The 16,443-nt window shown below is 40.8% G+C and overlaps 1 protein-coding gene and 1 pseudogene across 3 annotated transcripts in view; one reads left to right on the top strand and one right to left on the bottom strand.

The window, feature by feature from the left end:
* The window catches only part of MARK1 (microtubule affinity regulating kinase 1), a 120,378-nt gene extending 104,184 nt beyond the window's left edge, over window positions 1-16,194 (bottom strand). For all 3 annotated transcript variants that reach the window (XM_058701861.1, XM_058701862.1, XM_058701863.1), the window contains exon 1: window positions 15,966-16,194. In XM_058701861.1, coding sequence (XP_058557844.1) covers window positions 15,966-16,016 — 51 coding nt within the window. In that variant the 5' untranslated portion in view covers window positions 16,017-16,194. The remainder of the gene's footprint in view (window positions 1-15,965) is intronic.
* On the top strand, window positions 4,269-6,916 carry LOC131496438 (large ribosomal subunit protein uL29-like; annotated as a pseudogene).
* Window positions 16,195-16,443: the final 249 nt, after the last annotated feature.

The following is a 16,443-nucleotide window of genomic DNA, read 5'->3' as shown; positions in this document are numbered from 1 at the left end:
GCTGGGGATTCAGTCGTGGCACCAAGAGAGGAGGTGAGTGGATGGAAAATTACTAAGAGGAGACCTCAGGGTCAGGGGATTCCTGCTAACCTGGTCTAAGAGAATCCTTGCTGAAGCAGGCCAACAACTTTGAGGACATCAACGTTGGGGGGTGAGGAACTTGATTAGATACCCAGGGCGGTCAGACATCAAGCGTGGGGGGAATTCTCACTTAACTGACTTAGAATTCTTGCCAAGATGAGATTGTGCAGGCCTGGCAAAGACAGGGCAGACATGAAGGCCAAGGTCAAAACCTAGCTGAGAAAAAGGCCCCGAGGAGCCACCTGAAGTTTGGTTCAAGGAGAGTCTTTGTCACTGGCATTGGCACCTCCCCTTTACTAAACCCTTCTCCCGATAATGCCAAATCAAGTTCTTATAAATACTACATTAAAAGCTGTTTAGTGAACCTTGAGAAAGGAGGGCTCAAATTCATTTTAAGAGGAAATTTTTAAAAAAGATTTTATGTAATCTCTACACCCAACGTGGGGCATGAACTCACAATCCCAAGATCAAGAGTCACACGCTCTACCAACTGAGCCAGCCAGGTGCCCAGGTCACTAGATTTAAAAACGAGTGTATTTCTAAAACACTCAGGCATACAGAATACAAATCTACTAGTGTTGGCCCCTTATTTCAATCATCCAAGGGCTACCACTGTCTCCAGGACCAGCTCTTGCGGAGACAGCCAAGGCCCTGCTTGGTCCTCTCACTAATGCCCCCCCCCTGGGCTGCTGCCCCCTCCTCTCAACCCCACACTCAGGGCCTCTGTGCACAATGCTCCTTTAGCCCAGTGTCCTCCTCTGCTTCCCACAGAGCCACCTGGGAAAGGAGCACTTATGGTTCAAGCCTTAGTTCAAAGGCTACGAACCATTCTTGGGCTCCCCGCCCCACCACCCCCCCAGCCTTCTTTATTCCGCGTTCTGATCACTCAGGTGACAAGGACTGTAACTTTCTACTGCACTTGTTTGTCTCTGTGTCTATCTCCCCGTCAGGCTCTGAGGCCCTCAGAGCAGGAACAGGTTTCATTCGCCTTTGTATCCCTATCGTCTCCGGTTGACATGAAACAAACAGAAAAGGAAATAAAAGCAAACCCTCCTTTGAAATTGTGAAAGTAGCGCTGTTGATTCCAAAATAAAAGGTAGTCATGCTTTAAACATTTGAAATAAACTTATTACTATATCCTTTACAGGTAGCTCATTAAAACCTTGGACTATTGCTTAGCTTCTGATTTGTTTACAACCTGAACTAAATAAACCAACACAGTGGTCAAAACAGTATTAAATAATACTTTCTCAAAAGAAAGGGCACCACGCCGTGAACCCCTTTATTTTGATGCTACCGCCTCCCCCAGTACGGTTGAGCACATAATGCTGGGAAAAGGGAGGAACATGAAGTTCCTCATTACCTCCTTCATCAATCTTACACCTACAAATACCACGCACGTGTACCTGATTACCTCCGAGACAGACAATTCCCTGTTGTTTTCTACCGCTGTCACCACCCACTGGAAGGACTGATTTATCACTTCTCCAACCCCACTTTCTAGAACATAACCAGCAACCATAATGCCTTTTTTCATTTTAACCAAAAGGTGAGGTTTATTACAATGCAATCATTTTCATCATCATCACATAAATCACGGTTTTTTCAAAGCCTGGCCAGTGAACACCAGCATCAGAATCACTGAGAAGTTTACAAAGAGGAAGTCTGTGATCTCTTCCTAGAGAAACTAACTCAGAATACAGAGTGGGACAGAGCAGGGGTTAGGGAATGTGAATTTGAAATGATCTCCCAAGCTGGCTCATAAACTCACTATAGTTGACAATGAATCAATAAACTAGACCTTGATTTATTAAATTGCTGAGTGTCAAAAATATACCAAATACTATGGTAGGTAATATAGGATACACAGAAGTAATATTGGTAGTAGTCCCTAGGGTACCTGAGTAGCTCAGTGGGTTGATTTCGACTCAGGTCATGATCTTACAGTTTGTGGGTTGAATCCCGTGTCGGGCTCTGTGCTGACAGCGTGGAGCCTATGTGGGACGGACGGACACTCTCTCTCTCTCTCTCTCTCTCTCTCTCTCTATCTCTCTCTCTCTCTCCCCCCCCCCGCCCCTCCCCCACTCACGCTCTCTCCCTGTCTCTCTCAAAATAAATAAACATTAAAAAAAAAAAAAGTAGTTCTCGGGGCGCCTGGCTGACTCAGTCGGTTGGGCGTCTGACTTCGGCCCAGGTCATGATCTCACGGTTCGTGGGTTCGAGCCCCGCGTCAGGCTCTGTGCTGACAGCTCAGAGCCTGGAGCCTGCTTTGAATTCTGTATCTCCCTCTCTCTCTGCCCCTTCCCTACTCATGCTCTGTCTCTCAAAAATAAATAAACACTGAAAAACAAATTTTTTAATAAAAAATAAACAGTTCTTGACTTCAAAGTATTTTCAATTTAGTTAGGAAGAAAAAGTTTACATACACATAGAGAATTCTAGAACAATGCTAAACTCTATGGCAAAGAATGGTCTCCAAACTTTAGATCAATTACCACATCTTTAAAAGTTTTAAGTATGGGCTACTATAGGAATAGTTACATACACCACATTATGTACTATTCTACTAACAGATTATATACATTAAAACACATAATACCAAAAAGATGAAAATTTGGGAAAATAGATTAAATTTCAATGGGACCAACTTTTCAGTGATTAGTAAAAACATCACTATGCAATATTAATAGATTTCTTGATTTTTTAAATCTTGGCTTACCAATTTGTGATACTGAGATCTGAAGGCCTGATTATAAGTTCTGTTTATGTTGACACTTGACTTCATCAATGACTGTATTCATATTTCAATTCATTCACCAACTATGTGACAATTTTTTATACAAGTCATGTTAGTAGGGCACCTTCCTGAGGACAATCAGCAGTTTTTCAAAATTAATCACTTAAATATCTGTAACAAATGGCTTCCAAAATCTACTAAGATTTTTGACCTAGAAGATTTATAAACAGGTTAGAAAGTTGTCTACATGTTTAAGTGTGTAGATATGAGAATTTTAGAAATGACATATAATTAAGGGTAGTAAAATCAAACAAGTATGGACATTTCTGAACACCCATTTTCAAAAAGCTTATTCCAGTCTTTCTGTAGTACAGTAGGCAAGATACTGTGAAAGGTTCTCCAAGATAAAACACACTTTTTTAAAAGTGTACTGCTGAGCTTGAAGAGAAACATCCAAGGGAAAAATAAACAAACATTTAAAACCTCCAGCTGAAAGCAATTACAAAACCCAGCACTGCCCTGGGGTCCACATACTAAGCTTGGGACCTACTACAACATTGGAGAGCTGAACTTAAAACTCCTTCATTGAGTTTGGGACACCTTTAGGAGACTGAAATGTCCCAGGTCAGGGGCTCCTGGCTGGCTCAGTCAGTAAAGCATGTGAGACTCTTGATCTCGGGGTTGTAAGTTTGAGCCCCATGTCGGAAGTAGAGATTACTTAAAAATAAAACCTTAAAAAAAAAAAATGTCCCAGGTCAGCAGGGCTCCCAGTAGGAGCAAAACAAATCCTCTCTAGAAGTCATCCTCAGTTCAGACCCCCAAGTTTCACACAGATAAAAATCAGGCAAATACGAGTTCACCCACAAAGACCAGCAAATACAGAAAAAAACAAGCCACAGGGAATGAGAATCAGCAGACACAAACCATAAAGCTAAAGCCCCAGGGACTTCCTATAGTGGAATTTCCAGATACAGGAAGTAAATACATATTAAATGTTTAAGGAAATGGAGATGAAATCACAAAAACAAGCAAAGACCAAAAAACTATAAACTAGGCCAGACTGGTTTGAGGGAAAAGTTTAGAACTTTGAGAACGAAAAATAAAATTCATGAAATTAAAAATTTAACAATGAGGAAAGAGAAGAGTGGAACATGCATCCAACACTCCACTAGTTTGTGTCCAGCTTAACACAGGGTGCTGACGGGAACCAGCATATGCTAGATGCCGGGGGTAGGGGTATGGTGAGAACAACACGGGCTGGGCTGCTCAGGATGCTGCTGTTTCAGAAGAACCACAGTACAGCAGACAGACACCAGAGGGAGCAAGAGCTTACAGCTCCTAAAAAATACAACCAGGAAATCCCTCTAATCAGGCATCTACAAGCACACATCCAGAAAAGACACATCTACAGGAAAGGTTTGAGAGCCTTGAGAATCTCTAGCTGGACTGAATGGCGAAGATCTTTCAATGTAAGGGGCCGCCTGGGTGGCTCAGTAAGTTAGACAGCCGACTCCTGATTTCGGCTCAGGTCACATCTCAAGGTTTGTGAGTTCGAGCCCTGCACTGGGCTCTGTGCTGACGGTGTGGAGTCTGCTTGATATTCTGTCTCTCTCAAATAAATAAGTAAAACTTAAAAAAAAAAATCTTTCCGTTATTAAGCCAGTCCAGAAAGACTGGGAGAGGTAGCCATTTTTTTTAATGTGTGGATACTAACAGAGTTATAAAGAACACAAATAAAGGGGGAAACGGCCCAATCAAGGGAAGGAAATAAATCTTCCAAAAAAAACCCAACACTGAAGAAACAGGGGTATATGCATTACCTGGCAAAGAATTCAAAATGATAGACATAAAGATGCTCAATGAAAAAAAAAAAAAAAAAAAAAAAAAAAGATGCTCAATGAGGTCATGAAATGATAAATGAGCAAAATGAGAATTTCAACAAAGAAACTGAAAATATAGAAGATAACCAAACAAATTTTGGAACTCAATTCAAGAATGCAATAACTCATTAGGGAGGTTCAATCACAGATCAAGCAGAAGAAAGAATGAGCAAATTTGAACATTTTCTTGAAATTATCCAGCCACAAGAACAGCAACAATAATAGCAGCAGCAGCAAGAAAGAAAAAAAAGAGTGAAGAAAGTCTAAGGGAATTATAAAGCAATATATGCATTATGGGAGTCTCAGGAAAAAAAAGAGAAAAAGAGACAGAAAGCTTATATTTTTAAAAAAATGACCAAAAAGTTCCCAAATGTGAGGACGAAAATGGACATACAGATTTCCAGATGCAAGAAACCTAACAGAATTTAAACAGGATGAATCCAAAACAGGATGAACCCAAAAATGTCCTCACCAAAGCACATTATAATCAAATATAGTCAAAGGTCAAAGAGAATTTTGAAAGCAGCAAGATAAAAATTCCTTGTCATGTACCAAGGAACCCTCATAAACTTATTCACAGATTTCTCAGAAGAAAACTGGCAGACCAGGAAAGAGTGCAATAAAATATTCAAACTGCTGGGGGAAAAAAAACTTGCCAGCCAACAATGCTATATCCAGCAAAACTGTCCTTCAAAAATTAATAAAAGCTTTCAGAGAAAAAAAAAAAAAAAGCTGAGAGAGTTCATCACCACTAGACCTGCCTAATGCTTAAGGGAGTCATTCAAGTTGAACAAAAAGACACTAAATAGTAACAGGAAACCATATGAAAATATAAACTTCACAGGTAATGGGAAAAATAAACACAAACACAGAATATTGTAATATGGTACGTAAATCACTTTTATCCTGGCATATAAATTAAAACACAAAAGTATTTATAAAACTAAAACTATAAAATATGCTAATAGATATACAATGCAAAAAGATATAATTGTGACAACAACAATATAAAGTGTGAAGAAGGAAGAAATAAGAGCAGAATTTTTGCATGAGATTGAAGTTAAGCTGCCATCAGCTTAAAACAGATTGTCATAACTGTAAAATGTTTTATGTAAGCCCCATGGTAACCACACAGAAAATACCTAGAGAAGATACAAAAGAAAATGGAAAAAAAAAAACCACTCAAAGCATGTCATTAAAAAAAATATCAACGAAACACATAGGTAGACAGCAAGAAAGGTTAAGAAAGACAAAAGAATGACAAAACAGAGAAAAGACAAATAGGAACATTATACAATGATAAAGTGGTCAATGAGCCAAAAAGATACAACAATTATAAGTGTTTATAGACTCAACATCAGAACATTTAAAATATATGAAACAGATACTGACAGAATTGAAGGAAGAAATAGACAGCAACACAGTAACAGTTGGAAATTTCATCAACCCGTTTCCAACCATGGATAGAACATCCAGACAGCTATCAAGAAGAAAACTGAGGACTTGAACAACACTACAGACCAAAAGGTCCAAACACACATATTCAGAACATTTCACTGAATAGCAGCAGAACTCATTTTTATCAAATGTAAATAGAAATTTCCCAGGATAGGGCACATGTGAGGTACAAAACATGTCTCGCAAATTTAATAATACTAAGATTATACTGAGTATCTTATCCAAACTAATGGTATACAACTAGAAATCAGCAACAGAAGAAAACTGGAAAATGTGTGAAAATTAAGCAACATATTCTTGAGCAATCATTGGGTCGGGAAAAAATCAAGACAGAAATTATAAAATATCTTGAGACAAATGAAAACAACGTACAATCCTCTTTCCTTCGGCAGCAGGGACAGATTGTGCAGCTACGGCCAAGATTAAGGCTCCACACCTTCGCGGCAAGGAGGAGGAGCTGCTTGAACAGATGGGAGACCTGAAGGTGGAGCTGTCCCAGTTGTGCGTCGTGGACGAGACAGGTGGCGTGGCTTCCAAGCTCTCCAAGATCTGAGCTGTTTGCAAATCCATCACCCGTGTTCTCACCACCATTAGCCAGACTCAGAAAGAGAACCTCAGGAAATTCTACGAGGACAAGAAGTACAAGCCCCTGGATCTGTGGCTGAAGAACACACATGCCGTGCGTGCCCTGCTGAACAAGGACGAAAACCTGAGGACCAAGAAGCAGCAGTGGAAGAAGCAGCTATGCCTACTGGGTTAGTATGGGTCAAGGCCTGAGCATGGGCATCAGTAAGACAGTAACAAATTGGAAAAGAAAGAAAAGAAAAGAAAAGAAAAGAAAAGAAAAGAAAAGAAAAGAAAAGAAAAGAAAAGAAAAGAAAAAGATAGAATAGAATATACAAAAACTTACAGGATATAGCAAGAGTAGTACTAAGTGGGAAGTTCATAGCAATAAAGACCTTAAAATTAAAGAACAAAAAAGATTAAAAAACAAAAAGAATGCTCTCAAATTCCACCTCAAGGAACTAGAAAAAAGAAAAACCTAAGCCCAAAATTAGTAGAGGGAAATCAGAATAAAGATTATAGAGGTAATAAATGAAATACAGAATAGAAAAAAATCTTTAAGTCAACAAAGAATTTGTTTTTTGAAGAAAAAAAAAATCAACAAATGAAAGAATCTCTAGTCAGACTAAAAAAAAGAGAGAAAGAGAGAGAGAGAGAGAGAGAGAGAGAGAGAGAAGAACTTAACAAAATCAGAGGAAACATTACAACTTATGCCATAGAATTAGAAAGGATGGTCAGAAACTACCTTAATTACATACCAACAAGTTGGATAACCTACAAGAAATGGAGAAATCCCCAAGAACATAAAATTGACCAAGACTGAACTATGAAGAAAAAGAAAATCTGAACAGATCTACACTAGTAAGGAGAATGAATCAGTAATCAAAAACTTTCGGCAAAGAAAAGCCCAGGACCAGATGGCTTTCTGGTAAATCCTATAAAACATTTAAAGAAGAATCAACACCAGTCTTTCTAAAACTTTTCCAAAAATTGAGGAGAGGGAAACGCTTTCTAAGTCATTGTATGAGGCCAGCATTACTCTCATACCAAAACCAGAAAAAGATGCTACAAGAAAACCACAGGCCAATAACCTTGATGAATATATATGGAAAAATACTAGATGAAATATTAGCAAACCAAATTTAACAGCACATTAAAAGAATCATACATGCTGACCAAATGGGATCTATCCCTAAGATTCAAGGATGGTTCAACACAGGTAATCAGTGTAATTAACATTAACAGAACAAATGATGAAAATCACATGACCATCTCTGTTGATGCAGACACGGCATTTGACAAAATTCAATGCCCTTTCATCATAAAAAAAAAACAAAACCTCTCAACATACTAGGAGTAGAAGGTAATTACTTCAACATAATCAATACCATATATGAAAAGCCCACAGCTAACATCATACTCAATGATGAAAACCAAAAGCTTATTCTCTGCTATCAAAAACAAGGATGCCTCCTCTTGCCACTTATATTCAACATAGTACTGAAAAATCTTAGGATTTTGCCTAAGCAATTTGGCAAGAAAAAGAAATAAAAGCCATACACACTGGAAAGGAAAAAGTAAAAGTATCTCTGTTTGCAAATGACATGATTTTATATGTAGAAAACCATATGACCTCCACCAAGAAACACAAACAACTGTTAGAATTACAAACAAATTCAGGGCATCTGGGTGGCTTAGTTGGTTGAGAAGCTGACTCTTGATTTTGGCTCAGGTCATGGTCCCAGCCCAGGGTCATGGGACAGAGCCCTGTGTCGGGTTCGGGTTCTGCACTGAGCATGGAGCCTGCTTGGAATTCTCCCTCTCTCTCTCTCTCCCCCTCCCTCCCTCTGCCCCTCACCCCTGCTCTCTTTCCCTCTCTTTCTCTCTCTCCCTCTAAAATAATAAAAAAGAACTAAAAACGAATTCAATAAAATTGCAGGCTACAAAATCAACAAATAAAAATCACTAACAACAAGTGATGTGAAAAGAAAATTAAGAAAACAACCTCATTTACAATAGCATTAAAAAGAATGAAATATTTAGTAATAAATTTAACTAATGAAGCAAAAAAATGTCTACCCTGAAAACTACAAAACATCACTAAAAGAAATTAAAGGAGACACAAATAAATGGAAAGACATCTGTGTTTATGATTTGGAAGATGTAACACTGATAAAATATCCACACTACCCAAAGAGATCTACAGATCAACAAAATTCTATCAAAACCCCACTGCCATTTTTTTTACGAAAAAAGAAAAAAATCCTAACATTCATAAGGAACCACAAGGACCCTGAATAGCCAAAGCAATCTTGAGAAAGAAGAACAAAGATGAAGGCCTCACAGTTAGGACTTCAAAGCATATTACATTGTTCTAATAATCAAAACAGTATGACACTGGTATAAAGACAGGCATACAGACCAATGGAAGAGAACTGAAAGCACAGAATAAATCTATGTATATATGGTTAAATGATCTTTTATTGATAAGAGTACCACGAATACACAAGGAATGAAAGACAATCTTTTCAACAAATGGTGCTGGAAAAGCCAGATCTCCCCATGCAAAAGAATGAAATTGGACCTCTTATATCATACACAAAAATTAATTCAAAATGCATTAAAGACTTATATAACACCTGAAACTGTAAAATCCCTTAAAGAAAACACAGGGGAAAAGCTTCATTACAATGATCTTGGCAATGATTCCCTGGATATAACACAAATATCACAGGCAATCAAGGCAAAAAGTGAAAAGGTGGGGAACTACGTCAAAGTAAAAAGCTTCTCCACAGCAAAGGAAACAATCCTCACAGTGAAAAGACAAACTATAGAGTGGAAGAAAGTATTTATACACCATATATCTGAAAGGGGTTAATATCCAAAATATGTAAGGAACTCCTACAATTCAACTGAAGAAAAAAAACAAAAAGCAAAAAACCCTGATTCTTTTAAAAAAATGAACAAAGGACGTAAGAAGACATTTCTTCAAAGAAGACATCTAAATGGACAACAGGTATTTGAAAAGATGCTCAACATCACTAATCATCAGAGAAATGCACATCAAAACCACAACGAGATTATCACTTCACATCTGTTAGGATGGCCATTATCAAAAAACCAGACAAAGATATGGAGAGATTGGAACCCTTGTGCGTTGTTGGTGGGAATGTAAAACGGTGTGGCCATTATGGAAAAGAATATGGAGGTTCCTCAAAAAATTTTTATTTAAAATTTTTTTTTTCAACATTTTTTATTTATTTTTGGGACAGAGAGAGACAGAGCATGAACGGGGGTGGGGCAGAGAGAGAGGGAGACACAGAATCAGAAACAGGCTCCAGGCTCCGAGCCATCAGCCCAGAGCCTGACGCGGGGCTCGAACTCACGGACCGCGAGATCGTGACCTGGCTGAAGTCAGACGCTTAACCGACTGCGCCACCCAGGCGCCCCTCAAAAAATTTTTAAAATAGAACCTATAATCTGGCAATCCATTTCCAGATATTTATTCAAAAGAATTGAAATCAGGATCTCAAAGAGATATCTGCAGTCCCACGTTCATTGCAGCATTATTCACAACTGCCAAGTTATGAAAACATCCCAAATGTCCATCAATGGAAGAATGGAGAAAGAAATGTGTGATATACATTCAATGGAGTATTTCTGCCATAAAGGAAGGGAATTCTGTCATGCTACATTATGGATGAATCTCGAGGACATTACACTAAGTGAAATTAGCCTATCATAGAAAGATTGACACTGCATGATTCCATTTAACTTAGTCAAACTTATAAAAGCAGAGAGTAGAATTGTAGTTGCCAGGGGCTGGGAAAAGAGGAAAATGGGGGAGTTGCTGCTGGATGGTATAAAGTTTCAGTCATGCAAGATGAAAAAGTTCTAAAGACCTGCTATACAACATTGAGCCTACAGTTAACAATACTGTACTTAGGAGTTTAAGAGAGTAGATTTCATGTTATGTGCCTACCACAATTGAACACAATTTAACAGAAAGATTAACTGATTTAAATACGGCTAAAGGGATTTAGCCAACTGAAAGATAAATCTAAATATTACATAACTGTTGCAGATAGTATAGGGAAACAATGAAATGAGGGGGGGGCGGAAAGGAGAGTTTAAGACATATGTAGGATAGAATGAGCAATTTTAACGTATCTAATGAGAGCACTGGAAACACTAGAGAGAACAGAGATAAGTTAATATTTAAAGAGAGCATGCTTGATTCAGTTCAGAAGTGATGAAAGATACAAATCCACAGATGATAAATCCAAACAAATCATGCAGCTTATAGTACAGACAGGCAGTGAACATGTGGGAAAAATGAGTAAGAAGTTAAGGCACACGGAGGAGTTATGGCCTCACGTTATGTAATCAGACTCCCCAAAGGAACTGCCACAGGGAGCAGAAACAAGGCTATTTTCAAAAAGATAAAAGTTGATAAGTATCTAGAACTAATGACAAACAGGAAATCACAGACATAGGAAGCAAGAAGGAAAAAAGGAAATCCACACCTAAATACACCGTAGTAAAGTCCAACACCTAAAGAAAAGCAGAGACTCTTACAGAGGCGGATGGAACAGATCACCTAGCTACCGGCAGATGACTTCTGAACAGAATGAAATCAGCAGACCATGAAATACTATCTTCTGAGCAATGAATGAAAATAACTGTCATCTTAGAATTAGAGGCTGAGCAAAACTATCATTGAATAATAAGGGCAAAATACATTTCACATTTAAAAAACAAAGTTTATGGCTAACAATCCTTCACCAAAAGAACTTCAAAGGTGTTCGTTGGGAAAAGGGAAAATGACATCCAAAGGGAAGTCTGAGAAGGAGGAAGAAATGGTGAAAAAATAATAACTTAAAAACTATGTAGCTGATTTTAAACAATCTGGGCTTAAAAAAAGGAGAGTTAAAAACAGCACTTTGGACAGAAAGGAATAGAAGGTAGAGATGTTTTCTCACAACGGACTGTCAGACCAGGAGTGTGGACTGTGCACAGACCGATATTCAGCTACAGCAGAGGGCACTGCTTGCTGCAACCGTATCAGAATTTTTCTTAGAAACGTGAGCCATACCTTAAGGGATTTGTGAGTTTGGGATGAGGCGGAAAGAGCAGGGCACCTGAGACAGAGAAAATAGCAAAGTTTCAAAATAAAGATGAGCAGGGCATAGCCCGTTCTTCCTCTAATAACGCATTTTATATCATTTCATATATTCTTTTAAAAGTTCTAAGACAAAGACAAAACAAACCAAAAAAAAAAAAAAAAAAAAACACCTCTAAGAAGCAACAGCATGAGTACAGCAACAGTGGAAGATGTCAGAGATCATAACCTTGGGTGGTCAGTTGACTTTCTGAAGGCTTCTGCCTCTGTCTGTACTATGCAATATTTACCATAACTTCCCAGTGTCACTACCTTAATCTGATGATAAATGAAAAAATTCAAAAGGGGAATGTTTCAGCACTGATGTCTTACAGATTACTACTAGATGCTCGGCTGGGTGCTGGGGATACAGAGTAAAAGGGACAAAATAAGCCAACAATGAGAGTGTCGTAGGATAGGTACTGTGACATGTGAGGTATGCACAGGGTACCCAAAGGTAGTGGCAATGGCATGTTCTCTCTTGCCTTTTCACATTACTAACAGTGATTCCCACAGCACAAAGTACTGATGGCGCCTCGTACACGCTAAGCACCTGCTACACTCATCACAGTGAGTTTCACGTCTATCCAAAGAATCACCTTCAAAAGTTTTATTATTAGAAGATTCAAAGTTAAGTTTAACCAAAACATTCCAAGAAGGGGTCAAATCAATTATCTTCATACTGATTAAAATTCACCACAGAAAGCTAGTCTGGGCCTTTTGCATTCATAAAAATCAGCACGATCAGAGTTTTTCTGAAACACGGAAAAACAATTTATCTTGCTTCATTTAAAAGCACCTACAAGTAATGGTAATAGATTGCCTACGGTCATGCTGGAACTAACCAAGCATAATCTAAGAGAAGAAAAAAAAAACTTCAAATACCCATTCTTTTTCTGGATTCTTTCCAACCTAAAATCAAACACATTTTGCATAAATTAATTCTATTATCTGTAACGTGCCTTTTCTACTTGGCTATGAAGTGTTGATGGCATGGAAAGTTCACCATTGGTTATTTTGTGGTATTTAGCCACTTCAGGCCTACCACCGATGCACACACAAATCCCTTCACCTATGAGAAAAGAACTCCTGAAAAAGTACACACAGAATGTTCTCAAAGAAAAGCAATTCTTGCTGACTCTACTAGATACAGTGGTAGTAACAGGAGATTAGTGGTGTAACACACCTCTTTTGAAAACCTTAATTTATCCTCAACATTTATTAGTGACACACATGGGATAGGTATTACATATCCCCAAGAATACAAAATCCAAATATGTTCACATGACTAAACAAAATTTTATATTAGCTGAAAATGACAATAACACACAAAGATGGTTTTTTTTTTCTGTCCCTCCCCTCAAGATGGTTTTTAAAACTGCCCTGTTTAAAACATTTCCAGCAGTGAAAGAATATTTTTAGTTATGTCCTTAATATTTCAAAGAACTTAGAAACCTTTACAGTCATATGAAAATAAATTTTCACAACCATCTTTTTAAATATGTCACTTTAACTGTAAAGGACTGCCAACGTCCATCTTGATTGTCTTATTGGCATTAGCATATTAGCTCACAAGCAGGTTTGTTCTTTATTTCATTGATGAGAGGTGAGTAAAAACGGATTAGGACACTTACTACAGGCCAGAGAATACAGAGAGATAACAGCAATGACTTAATAGCCATCTCTGGCAGTCCCTTTGATAAACACCTATGGCACGCACAAACCAATTTAGCCCTATTTACACAATTTTCTACTGTACATGATTTGTTCGGGATTATATTTCGGGTAAGCTGCTTGAGGGGAGAGGCCTTATCTTAAGTAATACTTCTGTATGCCTTCCAGCTCAAAAACAAAGCTGGGCGTACATTAACTGATAAATTAACAGCCAGAGTGTAACAATAAATACTTTCCACAAATTGGGAGATATTAGGCAATTAGGAGAAAATCAGAATTAGATAAAGTAAGGTACAGGGAGATACAGTCATTTACAACACAAGGACAGAAGACAAGACCATAAACGTGACTTTGAAATAACATGTTCAGAACTGGAGCGAATGTGTTTATACAGCATGATTATTTTCAGAAGGTACAACAAAATTTATCACACAATTACTGCTTTGCTTAAAAATCCACTAGGGTCTTTTTTTTGGGGGGGGGGGGGCAGGGGTCTTACTTGTGATGCTGCATTTTGTGCTATTCCTTGATGCATATTCTTACAATGCTATCCCATGTCCTTAAAAAGTACCTTATTCACGCACACTTATGGAAAGAGCTTTACTATTGGAAATCCAAAAGAAAATACAAACAATGTATTTTTCCACCCTTCCTAGGTGAGCACACAGTGTTTTACTAATAAACACAAAGGTCATCCATCATCTATCCTACTTTCCATTCACACTGAAATGACACGCTGAATGACAAGCATCTTTTTAGAGTTCCTATTAGAAAAATTCTGTACCAAAACTTGACTTGAAGATCAAGTTTAACCAAATTTTTCATCCCCCACCCCCGACCTCCTTCAATCTCCCAATCAAAACTGTGCATCAATTATTTATTTTTTACAACACTTATGATGCAAAATGAAGTTATAATTTATGCTGGCAGCAGCCTTACACCGTGTTGACCGTTTTAAATGCATGACAAGCTAGGGAGGACAAAAGCACACTCTGAAATACCTTCCCAGGTCTTCTAACAATAGTCTCTTACTAGAATTTCTTCTCCCTTCATATAATTATATTAAGTTTCTGTGTTCCCCTGAGCTCCCAAGATTAAATAATCTGTTTATACCAGCCGCCAACACTTCAGAGGGGAGCTTGTGTCTTCTCCTGCAAACCTTTTGTCTAAGAACGCCAAAGCACTTCATTTTTTTATTTTACCAACAATACGACGGCACTGGTCCACTGAGAGCTGGAGTCTAACTTAAACTAGACAACCAGACAGATCTGGACGGCCCACCAAACTTGGTACCTGCTAGCTCCTTAAAAACCAGTCAGAAAATCAGCCAAGGCCCTATTTACAAGTCATGCGGATTAAAAACAAAACAAAACAAAACAAAACAAAAACGAGGGGGTGGGGTGGGGGGGGGAAACAAACCCTTTTCCACAAAGAAACTCACACAGACACCCACACACAATTGTACTTTTCAGAAGGTGGGAATACAACTAACTGATCTGGTCCTTTTGGTTTTCAAGAGTTGAAACACCAGGGACATCTGCATCCAGATAAAAACTCCTGAGGGCAATTTGATCAAAGACACAGCAAATCCTTCCTTCAAAGAAATGCACCGTGTGACACTCCAAGAAGGAAGAGAGATATTTAAAGTAAAACCTGCCCTGAATTATCGCCCCAGACTTGAGGAAGGGAATGAAAAGCTGCTGGCTTCCTACGGCTTTTAAACGTTTTTGCTGTAACCCCAGGGCCACAGAGGCTGTCCGGGAAATTCTTGTACTCATCTCTCCCGAAGAGTATCTCAGCAGCAGGAACTCATCCACACAAACACACACATCGATCTCTACTACCGCTCTGCCCCTTCCCTTCCGACCTTCCGCCTGCGGAGCCCACGACCCAAAATGGGACACAGTGTTACAAAAAGCAAAGTCATGGGGCAATGCAGGGGGGTGGGGGTGCAGGGGACCGAAAGGGCCAGAAGAGCGGGGCGGGGGGGGGGAGAGGCAGTCAGCCGGCTCGCCCGCGGCGGCGGAGCGAACATTCGGGTGGGGATACAGCATGCCGAGGGACAAATACAGCAATCTGGGATGCCCACTCTGCCCTCGCCCGTGCCTCCCTGCCCTCCATCAGCCCGTCCTCTCCGGGAGGACCACCCAGGACGGGGCTCCCCGTACAGCCCCCGCCCTCGCCCTGCAGGGAAAAGCAGCGAAATGGGGTTGGAATGAAAAGGGGGCAGAGCGGCGGGCGAGGGGGCACGCCGGCTCCAGGTGGAGACCGTGCGGCGGCGGCGGCCGCTCGGGGGACCCGGGGGCGGCCCGGCGGAGGGCGAGGCGGGGGTCGGCCCGGGGTCTCGCCCCAGCCGCTCCCGGGGGGGAGGGGGGTGTGTGAGGGGAGGGGAGAGGCTCGGGTTACTCACGTTCTCCGTGTCCCGCTCGTTCACCGTCGGCAATGGCGTCCGGGCCGACATTTTGTGCGGGCGGCGGGGTCGGGCCGGGGTCTCGCCGGCCGGGCTGGGGTGCGGGCCCGGGGTGGGGGGGGGGGGCGAGCGGAAGGGGGGGGTGCGGGCGCGGGGCCGGGCCGAGCGGCTCCCGCAGGCCGCGGGGCGGTGCAACAAGCGGCCCCGGCGGGGCGAGGGGGAGGAAGACGCGGAGGAAGGGGAGGGGGAGCCGCTTCCCGCGGCGGCGCCGGCGGGGGGACGCGGGCAGGAGCGAGGGCGGGCTCCGGGCGAGGGCGGTTGCCCGGCTCGGGCCGGGCGGCGAGGCCGGCGGGATGCGGCGCCGAGGGGAGGGGTGGGGAGGCGGGGAAGGGGGGCCGGGGTGTGTGGGGGGGGGGGGCGGCGGCGGCGGCGGCGGCGGCGGCCGGGCCCCGCTAGGCTCCCCGGGCCATGGCTGAAG

The sequence above is a fragment of the Neofelis nebulosa genome, chromosome 15, assembly GCF_028018385.1.
Source record: "Neofelis nebulosa isolate mNeoNeb1 chromosome 15, mNeoNeb1.pri, whole genome shotgun sequence".
NCBI lineage: Eukaryota > Metazoa > Chordata > Mammalia > Carnivora > Felidae > Neofelis > Neofelis nebulosa.
This window is presented reverse-complemented; position numbering and strand designations above follow the sequence as displayed.